This window comes from Podarcis raffonei, chromosome 3 (assembly GCF_027172205.1).
Source record: "Podarcis raffonei isolate rPodRaf1 chromosome 3, rPodRaf1.pri, whole genome shotgun sequence".
Taxonomy (NCBI): Eukaryota; Metazoa; Chordata; class Lepidosauria; order Squamata; family Lacertidae; genus Podarcis; species Podarcis raffonei.
Genome location: NC_070604.1, coordinates 22,354,478 through 22,368,023, shown reverse-complemented (window position 1 = coordinate 22,368,023; position 13,546 = coordinate 22,354,478). Strand labels below are relative to the sequence as shown.

The following is a 13,546-nucleotide window of genomic DNA, read 5'->3' as shown; positions in this document are numbered from 1 at the left end:
GCAAATGATCATACCTTGACATTTAATGAAACCAAAATGACCCACAAAGGCGTATCAGCTTCCAGCACGAATATGATTTAGTACTAAGTGCACAGGAATTTTGCAGGAACAGCTGTACTTAAATAATAATAATAATAATAATAATAATAATAATAATAATAATAATAATAATAATTTATTATTTATACCCCGTCCATCTGGCTGGGTTTCCCCAGCCACTCTGGGCAGCTTCCAACAAAATATTAAAATACAATAACCTGCATTTAGGTTGAAACAAAAACTGAGATGTATTGACTTTAAAAAAAAAAATCCTGAAGGACACCTGGAACTTTGTGAGCAACACATATGTAGACTCCAATCATAGGATGAGCTAAGTGCTACCATGGTTGGAGGTAGTTACTCAGTGGCTTTCTATTTCCATACTTCAGGGTTTTTTAAAAAATAAAATAAGGTAAAGTCCAGCCGAAATCAATGAAGCACTTTAAATGAGCAGAGCACGAACTATTTATTGAGCACTGTAAAGGTCATCCCTAAATTTTCTCCCTAGCCAGAGCTTCTTGAATAGAGAGTGGAAAGAAGCAAGCAGATGTGGCTTCATTCTTCACTTAGTCTGCAATTTAATGCACTTATGTAATTGCTTCTTGTGGAAATGGAAAAGCAGGGGTCTAATTTTCTCCATATGCGTTCTGCACTTCCTACGATCATGTCATATTATTTGGGAACAGATTCCGGTGATAGCTTCGGCTGGAGCATTGGGCAGCCACGCTCCAATTTCACCTCAAAGCGTAACCTCAATTTTTGCCATGCTATCTCCCCACCCCCATTATTAATTTTTATTGAAGTTTGCGACATGGTTGTAGTGCAGGAAGTTCAGGCCTTCTATCTGAAATACCAACTGTAATGGATAAACTTTTTTTTTAATTTCTTTTAGCATTCAGAAAGAAGGTATTGGAGAGGCTCTTTCCTACTCCTGCTCCACCTGGTGTGGTTTCTTCCAGTGCAGAGAGCAGCACTGCTCCCAGAAGTCCAGTTTCGGAGCAGGGAGCTCCTGAGAGTACCACAATTTTGCAGCGACACTCCAGTTTACCAGGTATAATATAGCTTGCAGATCGGGAGAACCTGTGAACTTAACATTGGGAAATCTGTTGGACAACTGTCCAACAGGGAGGTGTTGCACAAAGTGAAATAAAATGATGTGCATTGTGCTTAGTTGCATAACAACAACAACATATTTTATTTATTTATTTATTTATTTATTTATTTATTTATTTATATTTATTTATTTATTTATACCCTGCCCATCTGGTTGGGTTTCCCCAGCCACTCAAGGCAGTTTCCAACAAAATATTAAGAATACTATAAAGCATCAAACATTAACAACTTCCCTAAACAGGGCTGCCTTCAGATGTTTTCTAAAGCTCAGGTAGTTCCTTAATTCCTTGACATCTGATGGGAGGGCGATCCACAGAGCAGGCGCCACCACCGAGAAGGCCCTCTGCATCCTTGCAATAAAGAGACGCCGCTACAAAGGCCATTTCTTTTCAGAGGCGTTACAAGGAAGGCGTTAACAGGTACATACACTGTTCAGAAAGATGGGAGTATATTGGCCTGGGTTGAAGTAACCTGGCATGTTAGCGGAAGCTAGCACAATGGGTTTTCCCCCGCCTTCCACTGCAACCCACCCCCTTCCCAAATCTGCTCCGGAGGGCCAGGAGAACCCCCCAGAACAGTTTGTGGTAGAGAGGAGAGGGAAGAGCCTTTCATCTGGCCAGCTGAAATGTTTGTGCTGTTTGGAAGGATCAGAAGAGAACCAGTGTGGCATAATGGTTGGAGTGTTAGACTAGGACTTGGGAGAGCAGGATTAGAATCCCCACTTGGCTGTGAAGCTCAGTGGGTGTCCTTGGACCAGTCACCATCTCTTAGCCTAATCTACCTCGTAGGGTTGTTTTGGGGATGAAATGGGTAGGAGGAGAACCACATACACCACCTTGAGATGGAAGATAAAAGGTGGTATATAAAGGTAAAGGGACCCCTGACCATTAGGTCCAGTCGTGGCCAACTGGGGTTGTGGCGCTCATCTCACTTTATTGGCTGAGGGAGCTGGCGTACAGCTTCCAGGTCATGTGGCCAGCATGCCTAAGCCGCTTCTGGCGAACCAGAGCAGCGCACGGAAACGCCATTTACCTTCCCGCCAGAGCAGTACCTATTTATCTACTTGCACTTTGAGGTGCTTTCGAACTGCTAGGTTGGCAGGAGCAGGGACCGAGCAATGGGAGCTAACCCTGTCGCGGGGATTCGAACTGCCGACCTTCTAATCGGCAAGTCCTAGGCTCTGTGGTTTAACCCACAGCGCCACCTGGTATGTAAAGGTAATATAAAAAAATAAAATTGAATTCCTCCCTAAGTCTTAAAAGTTCAACCACAATCTGCCTAATTGCAAAACAAATGTCACCTTTCATGACTTGTCACAGTCTCAAAGTGCTGGTAAAGAGCCACTCAGGAATTGCTCTCTCTAGAATTCAGCTAAGAAAAACTGGCACATGAATGTTGATTTCACATCCTGGTTGGCCATTCTCCGAGCACAGCTGCTTCTTGGAGTATAGGCTACACTCCATGGTATGGCCCATGAACTGCTGGAAGCATTGTGTCAAATTTGTTTGATGTTTCAAGGTTTTCAGGTTGTAACCCTTGGGTGTTAACCATAGTTCAGTGTTCCAGGAATAATCTCACAGATGAGCAAACTGATCGTGGACTGTTGTCCCAAAGCTTGGTTTGTTTGCCATATGCTCTTTCCTTCTGCCTTGTTAGCATGATAAGCATCTTGTTAGTTAGATTAGCCTCAACCAGAGCCAGGGCCTTCTCAACACTGGCTCCAGCCTGGTGGAACGCTCTGTCTCATGAGACCAGGGCCCTGCGGGATCTGATTTCTTTCCACAGGGCCTGTAAGACAGAGTTGTTCCACCTGGCCTTTGGCTTGGAATCAGTTTGATTCCCTCCACCTCTTTTTCCTTTTTCCTCCTTTGAAGAGGCTGCATCCTAATGTTTTAATGTTGTATTTTAATCTTGTTTTTTAAATAGTATTTTAATCAACTTGTTTTTATTATTGGTTGTTAGCCGCCCTGAGCCCGGTCTTGGCTGGGGAGGGCAGGGTATAAATAAAATTTATTATTGTTGTTGTTGTTATTATTATTATTAACTGAGGTGGGGTCATACAGACCATGTTTAAGCACGGCTGTTGGGTTCAGACATAATGCCAAAACATAATTTAAAAAGCCACTACTAGTAATCCAACAGCAAATGAAGGGTTCACATCATGGTTGCTGCTGGAAAATAAACCATAGTTGGCCTGCTAGGCTGAGGTCAGGCATTACTCCAAACCAGACTCTGGCTAAACACAACATAACTTAATATTACATGTGAGCTAAGCCAATGTGGTAGTCATTGGTACAACCATTAACACAAGCCATTCAAATGTCTATTTTAAATACAGTGATATTTTATATATACATACTTTCTGTTCACTAACCCTTCCCAAGGAGATGAAACCACAGAATTCATGTGCTTACTGAGCATCTCCAGTATCTAAGAATGTAGTTTTTAATAAAGAGAGAACATACTTCCTATTCTCTCTAATTGCATTCTTGGTGAACTCTTTATGAAACAGAATACCGTTTAGTGGCTTTTTACTTAACACTTCATTAGAGTTGTACATCAAGTAAACTGAACGTAGACACCCCTGAGTTCAATGGGTTGCACCACATTTAACCCCTTGACTCATCCAGTGCAGAGTTAAATTTCCGATTAACTTAGTTTCAGCTAAATTTTTAGCTTTAATGTGGACTCGTGATCCATGTTAATGTTGCAGTAGCTTAGCATGAATTCTGTTCATATTTCCAAAAGCTCATGGCAGAAGATGCACATTTGGATAGGAGGATGCTGGTCTTGACTGAAAAGGTCCTAGCAACATCCTCTTAGAAGCTTGGGAAAGAGGGTACTTTATAGCACTTAAAAATAAATAAATAAACAAACAAACAAACAAATAAACCCATGCAAAGCAAGACATGCAAACCCCCAAATTAACAATCTCAGAAAATTAGAATATTAAATGAAATCAGCAAAACAAGGACTGCAAATAGATTCTCTATGGGGTTCAGGTCAGGCGAGTTTGCCAGCCAACCAGTCAGCATCTCCATAAAGCTCACCTGCGGAAGGAAATATGAAGTGCTCCAAAATCTCCTGGTAGACGGCTGCGTTGACCCTGGACTTAATGAAGCACAGTGGACCAACACCAGCTGATGACATGGCTCCCCAAATCTCTTTTCTGATGAGAGCAGCTTTTGCATCCCATTTGGAAACCAAGGACCCAGAGTCTGGAGGAAGAATGGGGAGGCACACAATGCCTGATGCTTGAAGTCCAGTGTGAAGTTTCCACAGTCTGTGTTGATTTGGGTAGCCATGTCACCAGCTGCTGTTGGTCCACTGTGCTTTATGGGGATGCTGACTTCATTTTCCAGCAGGACTTTGGCACCTGCCCACACTGCCGAAAGTACCAAAACCTAGTTCAATGCCCATGGGATTACCGTATTTTTCACCCCATAGGACGCACTTTTTCCCCTCCAAAAATGAAGGGGAAATGTGTGTGCGTCCTATGGGGCGAATGCAGGCATTCGCTGAAGCCTGGAGAGCGAGAGGGGTCGGTGCACACCAACCCCTCTCGCTCTCCAGGCTTCGCACAGATCTCTGCAAGCCGTGGGAGCCCGCGGCGGGCTCCCACGGCTTGGGGAGAGTTGCCTGTTCTGGGGGCTGGGGTCGGGGGAGGCTCGGGCTTCCCCCGCCCCAGCCCCGCGCCTGGGGGGGAAAATAATTTTCCCCCCTTTATTTCCCCCCCAAAAAACTAGGTGCACCTTATGGGACGGTGCGTCCTATAGGGCGAAAAATACGGTACTTTGATTGATTGGCCAGCAAACTCGCCTGACCTGAACCCCATAGAGAATCTATGGGGCATTGCTAAGAAAAAGATGAGAGACATGAGACCAAGCAATGCAGAAGAGCTGAAGGATGCTATTGAAGCTTCCTGGTTTTCCATAACACCTCAGCAATGCCACAGGCTGATAGCATCCATGCCATGCTGCATTGAGGCAGTAATTGATACAAAATGGGCCCAAACCAAGTACTGAGTACATATGCGTGCTTCTACTTCTTCAAGGTCCAATATTTCTCTATTTGCATCCTTGTTTTGCTGATTTCATTTAATATTCTAATTTTCTGAGATTGTTAATTTGGGGTTTTCATCAGCTGTACGCCATGATCATCACAATTATAACAAATAAAGACTTGACATATCTTGCTTTGCATGTCATGAGTCTATCTCATATATTAGTTTCACCTTTTAAGTTGAATTACTGAAATAAATGAACTTTTCCACAATATTCTTTCGAGTTTCACCTGTACATTTTTCGAGTTTCACCTGTACATTTGACAATTATAGGGAAGAATCCCTATAATTTTTTGAGTTTCACCTGTACATTTGACAATTATAGGGAAGAATCCAGTCAGCAAACTAGGGAAGCTTTTGATTCCCCCCCCCCCATGTCAACTGATTATCCCCCGCAAATGGTCTCTGCTCCTTCATTCATGTGGCCGCGCAAATTCCAATTTCAAAGCACAAGACTGTAAACATATACAAAGACTTATAAATGTATATGTCACATTGGTAGTGAAGGCGGTACCCTCCTTTTCCATACAACTTTGGAGTATTTTTCATGATAAATCTCTAGGAGGAAGAACTGTAATTTTTTATTATTGGATATCCTGTCATTCAAAATTACCAGGAAACAGAAATCTCTTGTTACACAAATAATAAGAAATGGTATATGTCTCGCAAGAGTGGCATATTTATTGCTGGAACCAATAACCCAATGCCGCAATAAATCTTGATTTTAGCATGACCTTTCTGATTCAATGTAGGCGCATCTTCCTAAGTTACGTTTACATGAATTGATTATGTAAGTGCATAAATACCTTTTTCTTTTTACTACTTCAGCAGTACTGTTGTCTTAGACCTGGATAATGTTTGCATGCATTTTAGCATGCCTCTACTAGAAGCGTCCAAAGTTTCCCTGATTCCAAAGACTTGAGTATCAGTGATATATTGGCATACAAGGCAAACCTCCTCTATACATATTCATAAGGAATTTTGGCAGCACAATAATGGAATAAACAACTTTTCAGACTGATTAAAACAATTCGTTTTAGCGGTTAATTACTGTGGCAAGAAAGAGCAACGGACTGTAATTACTACATTGCAGAGCAGACTATGACATTTTAAATACCTTTCAATCAAGAATTTGTTTACTGGTGACTGATTTTATGATAACTATCAATGTGATTGTTGATTATTCATAATGTTCTGAGGCCATTATGTTTTTTCATCTGGATCCACAAACTGCTCTTTTTAATTTTGTCTCTGTTTGGACATCTTATCTCTTCCCCAATGCCTTCAGAAGGTTTTCTCTAGAAACCCAAAATGACCATTACAGTTGGGCTTTCTCTTCATTTGGCATCTACAATGGGGTGGAATAAATTGTTGCCCAACACACACCCCCCCCCCTCAAATCTTCTGAAACTAGATAACAACAATACAGTGTTCTGGGTTTTGTTTTGTTTTTGTATTCTGAAGACCCATATCAAATTGTTCCTATGAAGGTGTGTTTGGCTTGTGACGTATCCAAAGAAGTTCAGATAAAGTCAGCAAGCCCTTACTTACTGGGATAAGGCGATACTAACAGTCTGTGAATGTAAGTGTAGACAGGTGAATAAAACCACATTTCACAAAAATGTGGAGAGGAGAGAGGGCTTGCCTGCAATAACTTCTTTGACAGCCTGTTCAATGCTCTACCTTAAGCTTAACATATAATCATTAGAAGTTTAGAGTTGGAAGATACCTCCGAGGGTCATCTAGTCCAACCTCATGCCCACAGTTGTTGACCTTTTTTTTGTCAAATTCACACACACACAAAATGAAGTTTTTGAGCTACTTTTAAGCCAAATCACCATTTTAGCGATTTCCGTCCAGAGACTGCTTCCGAATGCAGTATTCCGGATATGTCTGGGAAATTACGGACGTATGGCAACCCTAATATATGTGCTAGAAACCTTGTTTCTGAAAATAAGTAAATGGCTTTCTCTGATTTCAAAGCAGAAGCCCCTTGGATATCATGAGGGAAGCAAGAGCCACCTTAAGCCTTCATTAATAGTTTAGGAGAGTAATTATTAAACGCGTGCCCATGAGAAGCAAGTTAAAAAAGTGGAATCCTTTGCATGTTTTACTTGGAAGCAAGTCTTCCTATTCAGAAGGAGTTACTGCGAGTATCTTCTCATCCTTCTAGAGGCTGCCCACTGTTTCTCTGCATGTTTCATTGCTCTGGCTGTTTCTAACAGGGCCAGAACAGGCATCTGGTCAGGTGACTTTTGTCTTGTAGCCTCAGGCCAAAGAGAGGAGGAACCAACGCAGAGAGTGGATTGAAATGTAGCAGGCGACAGCCTTATCGGTGATGGCTTCACAAACATGTTGGCATGGCAAGGATCCAGCTTCTAACAACCCACCTAGCAAGAGACACAGCGATAATGCCTTCCCTCTGGAAAGGTCCGTCCAGAACAGTGAACCCTACGGAAACATGGAGAACGGGACCCTTTGAGAGCGGGGAATGTTTATACATCAACATTTTCTTGTACAAGAGCTTCAGTAAGGGTATACCTAGGCTACTAGAAATCTTGCAAATGCAGAACTTGTATCTCCCCAAAACCTTTTGCAGTTCTGTTTTTGAACGAACTTTCTGCAGGGAAAGGAGCCTGCCTAAAAAAACGCCTCCAGCGGAGTCTAACACCCTTTAACTTTCGCGTTTGCTTCTCATTAATTCCAGCGCTTGATTTAACACCTCATTATTAATCAACAGTGATAGGAGAAATTGGATCCAAGGCTTGGCAGTTTGAGGGATTTAGCATGAATTTAGGGAAATGAATTTACTTGAATAGTTTCAATTAATTTTGCCTTGATGTCTTGTCTTTTTCAGACTGCATGATTAATCAGTTTGTATATCTTGGGCTGCATTTATTTCTGTTTTCCATTCACGACCTCTAAAAGAGTTGGGTTTAGACAATGCGAGGCGCAGGGCGGAGCTGGTATTTTGATGCTGTCAGAAACAAATAGGCAGCGGTGATGAGATGAGCACAAGGAATTCAGTCTCCTGAACCCTGTGAAATGTCCTAATTTCTTCTGCTGAACAAAAGAAATTAAGATGTCTCGTCAAGATCTATGGGAGGCCCTGCTCCGTGAAGTCTGCAATGTTCACAGAAAGCTGACATGACCTCATGAAAGCAATCGTTGTGGGAGAAGCCGTTCCTTCAGCTCTGTTCGGTTTCTCAATAGCTATAGATTTAATGGCATAACTGAATTTTGGTGAGTGTGGCCAAATTGTATTAAAACTGTCTCATTAAGATGCTTTTCAGAAGTGTACTGTAACTTCTTTGAGTGGGGTTCCTTATGTTCCTTTCATCCACTCTGCAAGGTGATTTGTGAGAGAATTGCTGTCTTTATTAATGCGCACCATAGATCAGAGCAGCATTTAAGCGCAATTATTTTTTGCAGTAGCATTCCCAGCAACGTTTATCAAATTTCATGGAAAACCAGAGACACACTGGGCTACAGATCAGGTGCTGCAGTTGATAAGATGTAGGTTTTGCCTGTATCCGCACTGATGCAGCCTTAGTGACCGTATCCATGTGTTCATGTAGGTCCCCTCCTCCCTTTTCCTTTCTTTTAATTTTTATTCAAGCTTGAAAGAACAGAGAAAAAGCATATACAGAAATAAACATAAAAATTCAAGCATTTTAAAACATTTTTTTAAAAAAACAATACGTAAAGAAGAGAAGAAGAAAAAGGGAAGATAAAAATTCATCTATCAGCTTAAAAAAACTGATGTAAAATTCTTACTTCATAATAACATCCAACTTTTCTACTTAGCATAAACCAACCTTTTTCACAGTCTTCGAACCCTGTTTATGTAGTTCTGACAAGGTAAGTGGGAAAGTTCATGACAGTTCTGCGAAATTGTTCACATGAAAAAGCACAGCCATAATCAGTTGGTGTACATTTCATTAGTCAGGTACCTCAATATTTCTTAAAGATGATAAACTGATACCGTGAGTCGCCCCCACCCTGCCCCCAGGATTCTTTTAACTGGGCACCACTGGTGAAGCAGATTTGTTGTTTTTATTCACATGGAACAATTTGTCAGTCCACCTGCTTCAGTCTGTGTAGCTTCTTCCTGCGGATGAGGGCAGCCAAACCAATTTTCCCTTATTTTTGTCTCTGCCAGAGCAGTGCAGCCAACTTGAATAAACAGTTTTGTTGTTATCTTCTAGGTGAAAAGCGTGTGAGTCTGCCTCCAAGGAAAATGTACACAGTGAATCCACCCCCCGGAGATTATGTACCAGCTGCTAATAGCGAACCCAGCAATGGCAGCTCTGAGAGTGATGACAGCGATGCCAATACTCCAGGTGAGACATTTTTCTTGACCGGTGCACCCCTCCCTACCCCCGAGGTCATTGTTTAAAGCTGAAAGTTACAGGTGAATGGTAAATTTATTCCCAAAAGTCCCTTTACCTTGTTTTATGCTCTTTGGCATAATAAGGTGGTGCTGCCTTAATTCTTCTCCAGTCCTAATGCTTCAGTTGAGTAAATCCCATTATTAATGTTATACCTAGAATCTTTATTCATGTTAATCGGTGCTGTTTTTCTAGAAAAAGAGGTGCTGGATGACTCACCACGAACGCCTCTTTTGTTCTCTTATAATGGCAATGGCGCCCACCTGAAAGGTACCAGTTCCAGCTGGAAAAAAATGCCCTGATGTTAACTAAGGTGGGAAGCATACCTACCATTGACCTTACTAAACTGTGGATCAGGCTTCAAATATATATTTATATATGGAGGAATGGGGTTTCAGGGTCTATGAATGGGGCACACTTTGGTATTTCAGATTTCAGCAGTGCCCTGTACAAGGCCAAAATTTGGCGTCCCACACCTTGGCGCTGTGGGTTAAACCACAGAGTCAAGGACTTGCTGATCAGAAGGTCGGCGGTTCGAATCCCCGCGACGGGGTGAGCTCCCATTGCTCGGTCCCTGCTCCTGCCAACCTAGCAGTTCAAAAGCATGTCAAAGTGCAAGTAGATAAATAGGTACCACTCCAGCAGGAAGGTAAACGGTGTTAGTCATGCTGGCCACATGACCCAGAAGCTGTACGCTGGCTTCCTTGGCCAATAAAGCGAGATGAGCGCCGCAACCCCAGAGTCGGCCATGACTGGACCTAATGGTCAGGGGTCCCTTTACCTTTACCTACCTTCCATCCTGCTCAATTCTCTATGTCACATGCGGCAATCCCCTAGGCTCCTCCTCTGCTCCAAAGTACTAGATAGCTTGAATGTGGTATATGATTTAACTCCATAGGTGCCTTCTGCTGAGCCAGGGGGCTTGAACATTAAGGGGATTGAACCTTAGACCTACTACACGCAGCACAGATACTTTGGAGTGACATATGTCATACCTTTATGTGAACTATGCTGCTGTCACATAGAAAGGATTTCCTAGTAATACTAAGCAGTTTAAGTTGTGGGCATTTGTATTAAGTGGGCTGATTTAAAGAGCAGCAATAGGAGAAGGCAATAGGTTATTTCCCACTCCTTGTCAGATAGTTGTTCATTTTATGAATTTCTCGGTGCATGAGAAATTCATAAAACGAATAGCTTGCATCAAAGAACAGCTGGATGCACTCGGAACACCCACTTATTTTCCATTGAAACCAATGAATTTTATATTATATATATATATATTAAAATGTGCATAGCAGCCACTTCCTCCAATTCAGGAATTGTTTGTGGACGGCAAGTGAATTTGCATGGAGTTCTTCTATCCATAAGAATAGCTTTGTTTATTGAAAGGAAGGGAAACAGCATGAGATTGCATGCATTGGTGAGGCCTGTCAGTTGAAATGAACTGGGGCTGCCAATACTTCAGTACACCAAGCAACAGTGGAGCTGGGGAAATGTAACATGGCATTGGGACTGCCACATGGGGAAGATCGTAAGTGACACACGTTTGAGGCAAGTGCATTTTCAGTCCGTAAATCTAAGCTGCGTTGGCAAAAGTGTGGCGTCCAATTTTTTTTTGGCGTATTTAAAAATTACAGATACAGACAAATTTGTCAGTAGCAAAATATGGCAGGATCAGGCTGAGGATGCCAAACATTTCTGTATCCCATTATTCCTTTCCCCTGTTACTTGGGCAGGTGTTTTATAGCCTAGGCAGAATGAAAAGTGATTCATGGCAAGCTTGTCTAGCCGGAGACGGAAGAAGAAAAGGACCAATAAAGTATAGCTAGGTGACTGTATTTCAGTATAGATCTTCATTCGTCTGTGCATTTTTTCTATATGCTTTCAAGCTTCCCCGCTTTATTTAGGATAAATATTGCACTTCTCTACTCCGTTTGGCTCTAGCTTTATTAGCCATGCATCCTTGTGAGTGGACAAGGTTATAATTAAGGGTACTTAGAGCTAAAAAGCCTTGGTTTTATTTATTTCTATTTCAGTTTTGGCATGGAGCCTGTGTTTGGTACAGCTTTTAATTCATAACCTATAGCTGCTCCTCTTTCTGTGGTCTTTCTTTTTCTGCCAAGCTGAAGTCTAGCGTCCCAAAACTGTTCTTCTCTGCTCCACTTTTGCCATTGCAAGCTATCCATGATCTGCCCCCTTTTGGCCCTGCATAGTACCCATGATGGGCCACAGGTGGCGCTGTGGGTTAAACCACAGTGCCTAGGACTTGCCAATCAGAAGGTCGGCGGTTCGAATCCCCGCGACGGGGTGAGTTCCCATTGTTTGGTCCCTGCTCCTGCCCACCTAGCAGTTCAAAAGCATGTCAAAGTGCAAGTAGATAAATAGGTACCACTCTGGCGGGAAGGTAAACGGCGTTTCCGTGCGCTGCTCTGGTTCACCAGAAGTGGCTTAGTCATGCTGGCCACATGACCTGGAAGCTGTCTGTGGACAAACGCCGGCTCCCTCGGCCTATAGAGCGAGATGAGCGTGCAACCCCAGAGTCGTCCACAACTCGACCTATCTGTCAGGGGGGTACCTTTACCTTAGTATCCATGATCCAGGTGAGATTTCCTGTCAGTGACATGCAGCTGTCATTTATCAGGTTTATTGCTCTTAACTGGGTGGTATATTTCTGACTAGTGTTGTTGCACCTGGGTTCTAATTTGCATGGTTGACAGAAGCATGAGGTGTTTGCACTTCATCTCCTGTTCCTCTTCTCTGTTTACCATCATCAGTTTGTCCAAAGGCACTCCTCCGTTGCATCGTACATTTTGCAGAATGTCATTTATTACAGCAGGATTACACAATTTAATCAGCATAATTAGGGGCACCATGCACAAGATGTTAGGTTGACCTTATTGGCAGGTCACTTTTGAACCATTGTTTGAAGCAGATGGTGGTTTAATGCGAACAAGCAGAGTGCTCTTGCACGTTCTTCAAAGTTTCCTGCAGTGTTCCTCGCTTGCTTGCAGACAAAAGAAGCCACGGTCTGGCTTGCTATGTCATCAAGACCTGGGCTCATTTGTTTCTTCCAAACAAGCCACAAGCAGTAACCAAGGTTTTTTCTTGGCTTATCTCCTGGGGGTGGGGGGGGGGGAGAACCAAGCCCAGGTCTGGATGACACAACAACTCTTGCTTGCTTAGTCCACCAAGGTAGGAGTGCTGCATACTTTTGAGCAACTTCCTGCTGCTCTCTCACATGAAACCAATGTTCATTAAAAACAATGTTTTAGGCTTCAGTGTGACTTGCAAAATGGGCTACTATGAAGCTAGAATATTTATTTGTGAAAGCTGCCTTTTGCTAAATTTTCAGACACTAAACTGAAAAATTTGGCAATAGCTTCTTAAAAAAGAAACCTTGAAAAATGCTCGGCTAGACTGTGGGAAATGATCTTACCGTTTAAGGAACTTGGAAAAAAAATTGTTTAGTCATGTCCGACTCTTCGTGACCCCATCGACCAGAGCATGCCAGGCACTCCTGTCTTCCACTGCCTTCCGCAGTTGGTCAAACTCATGTTGGTAGCTTTGAGAACACTGTCCAACCATCTCGTCCTCTGTCGTCCCCTTCTCCTTGTGCCCTCCATCTTTCCCAACATCAGGTCTTTTCCAGGGAGTCCTCTCTTCTCATGAGGTGGCCAAAGTATTGGAGCCTCAGCTTCAGGATGTGTGCTTCCAGTGAGCACTCAGGGCTGATTTCCTTAAGAATGGATACGTTTGATCTTCTTGCGGTCCATGGGACTCTCAAGAGTCTCCTCCAGCACCATAATTCAAAAGCATCAATTCTTCGGCGATCAGCCTTCTTTATGGTCCAGCTCTCACTTCCATACATCACTATTGGGAAAACCATAGCTTTAACTATAGGACCTTTGTTGGCAAGGTGATGTCTCTGCTTTTTAAGATG

The 13,546-nt window shown here is 42.7% G+C and overlaps 1 protein-coding gene across 2 annotated transcripts in view; it reads left to right on the top strand.

Moving 5' to 3' along the window:
• ERICH1 (glutamate rich 1) overlaps positions 1–13,546 on the top strand; it is a 62,216-nt gene that overhangs the window by 12,080 nt on the left and 36,590 nt on the right. Inside the window, exons 2-3 of one of the 2 annotated variants that reach the window (XM_053380802.1) lie at positions 932–1,090; positions 9,424–9,558. In XM_053380802.1, the coding sequence (XP_053236777.1) occupies positions 932–1,090; positions 9,424–9,558 (294 nt within the window). The remainder of the gene's footprint in view (positions 1–931; positions 1,091–9,423; positions 9,559–13,546) is intronic. The other variant, XM_053380803.1, reaches the window with a different exon arrangement.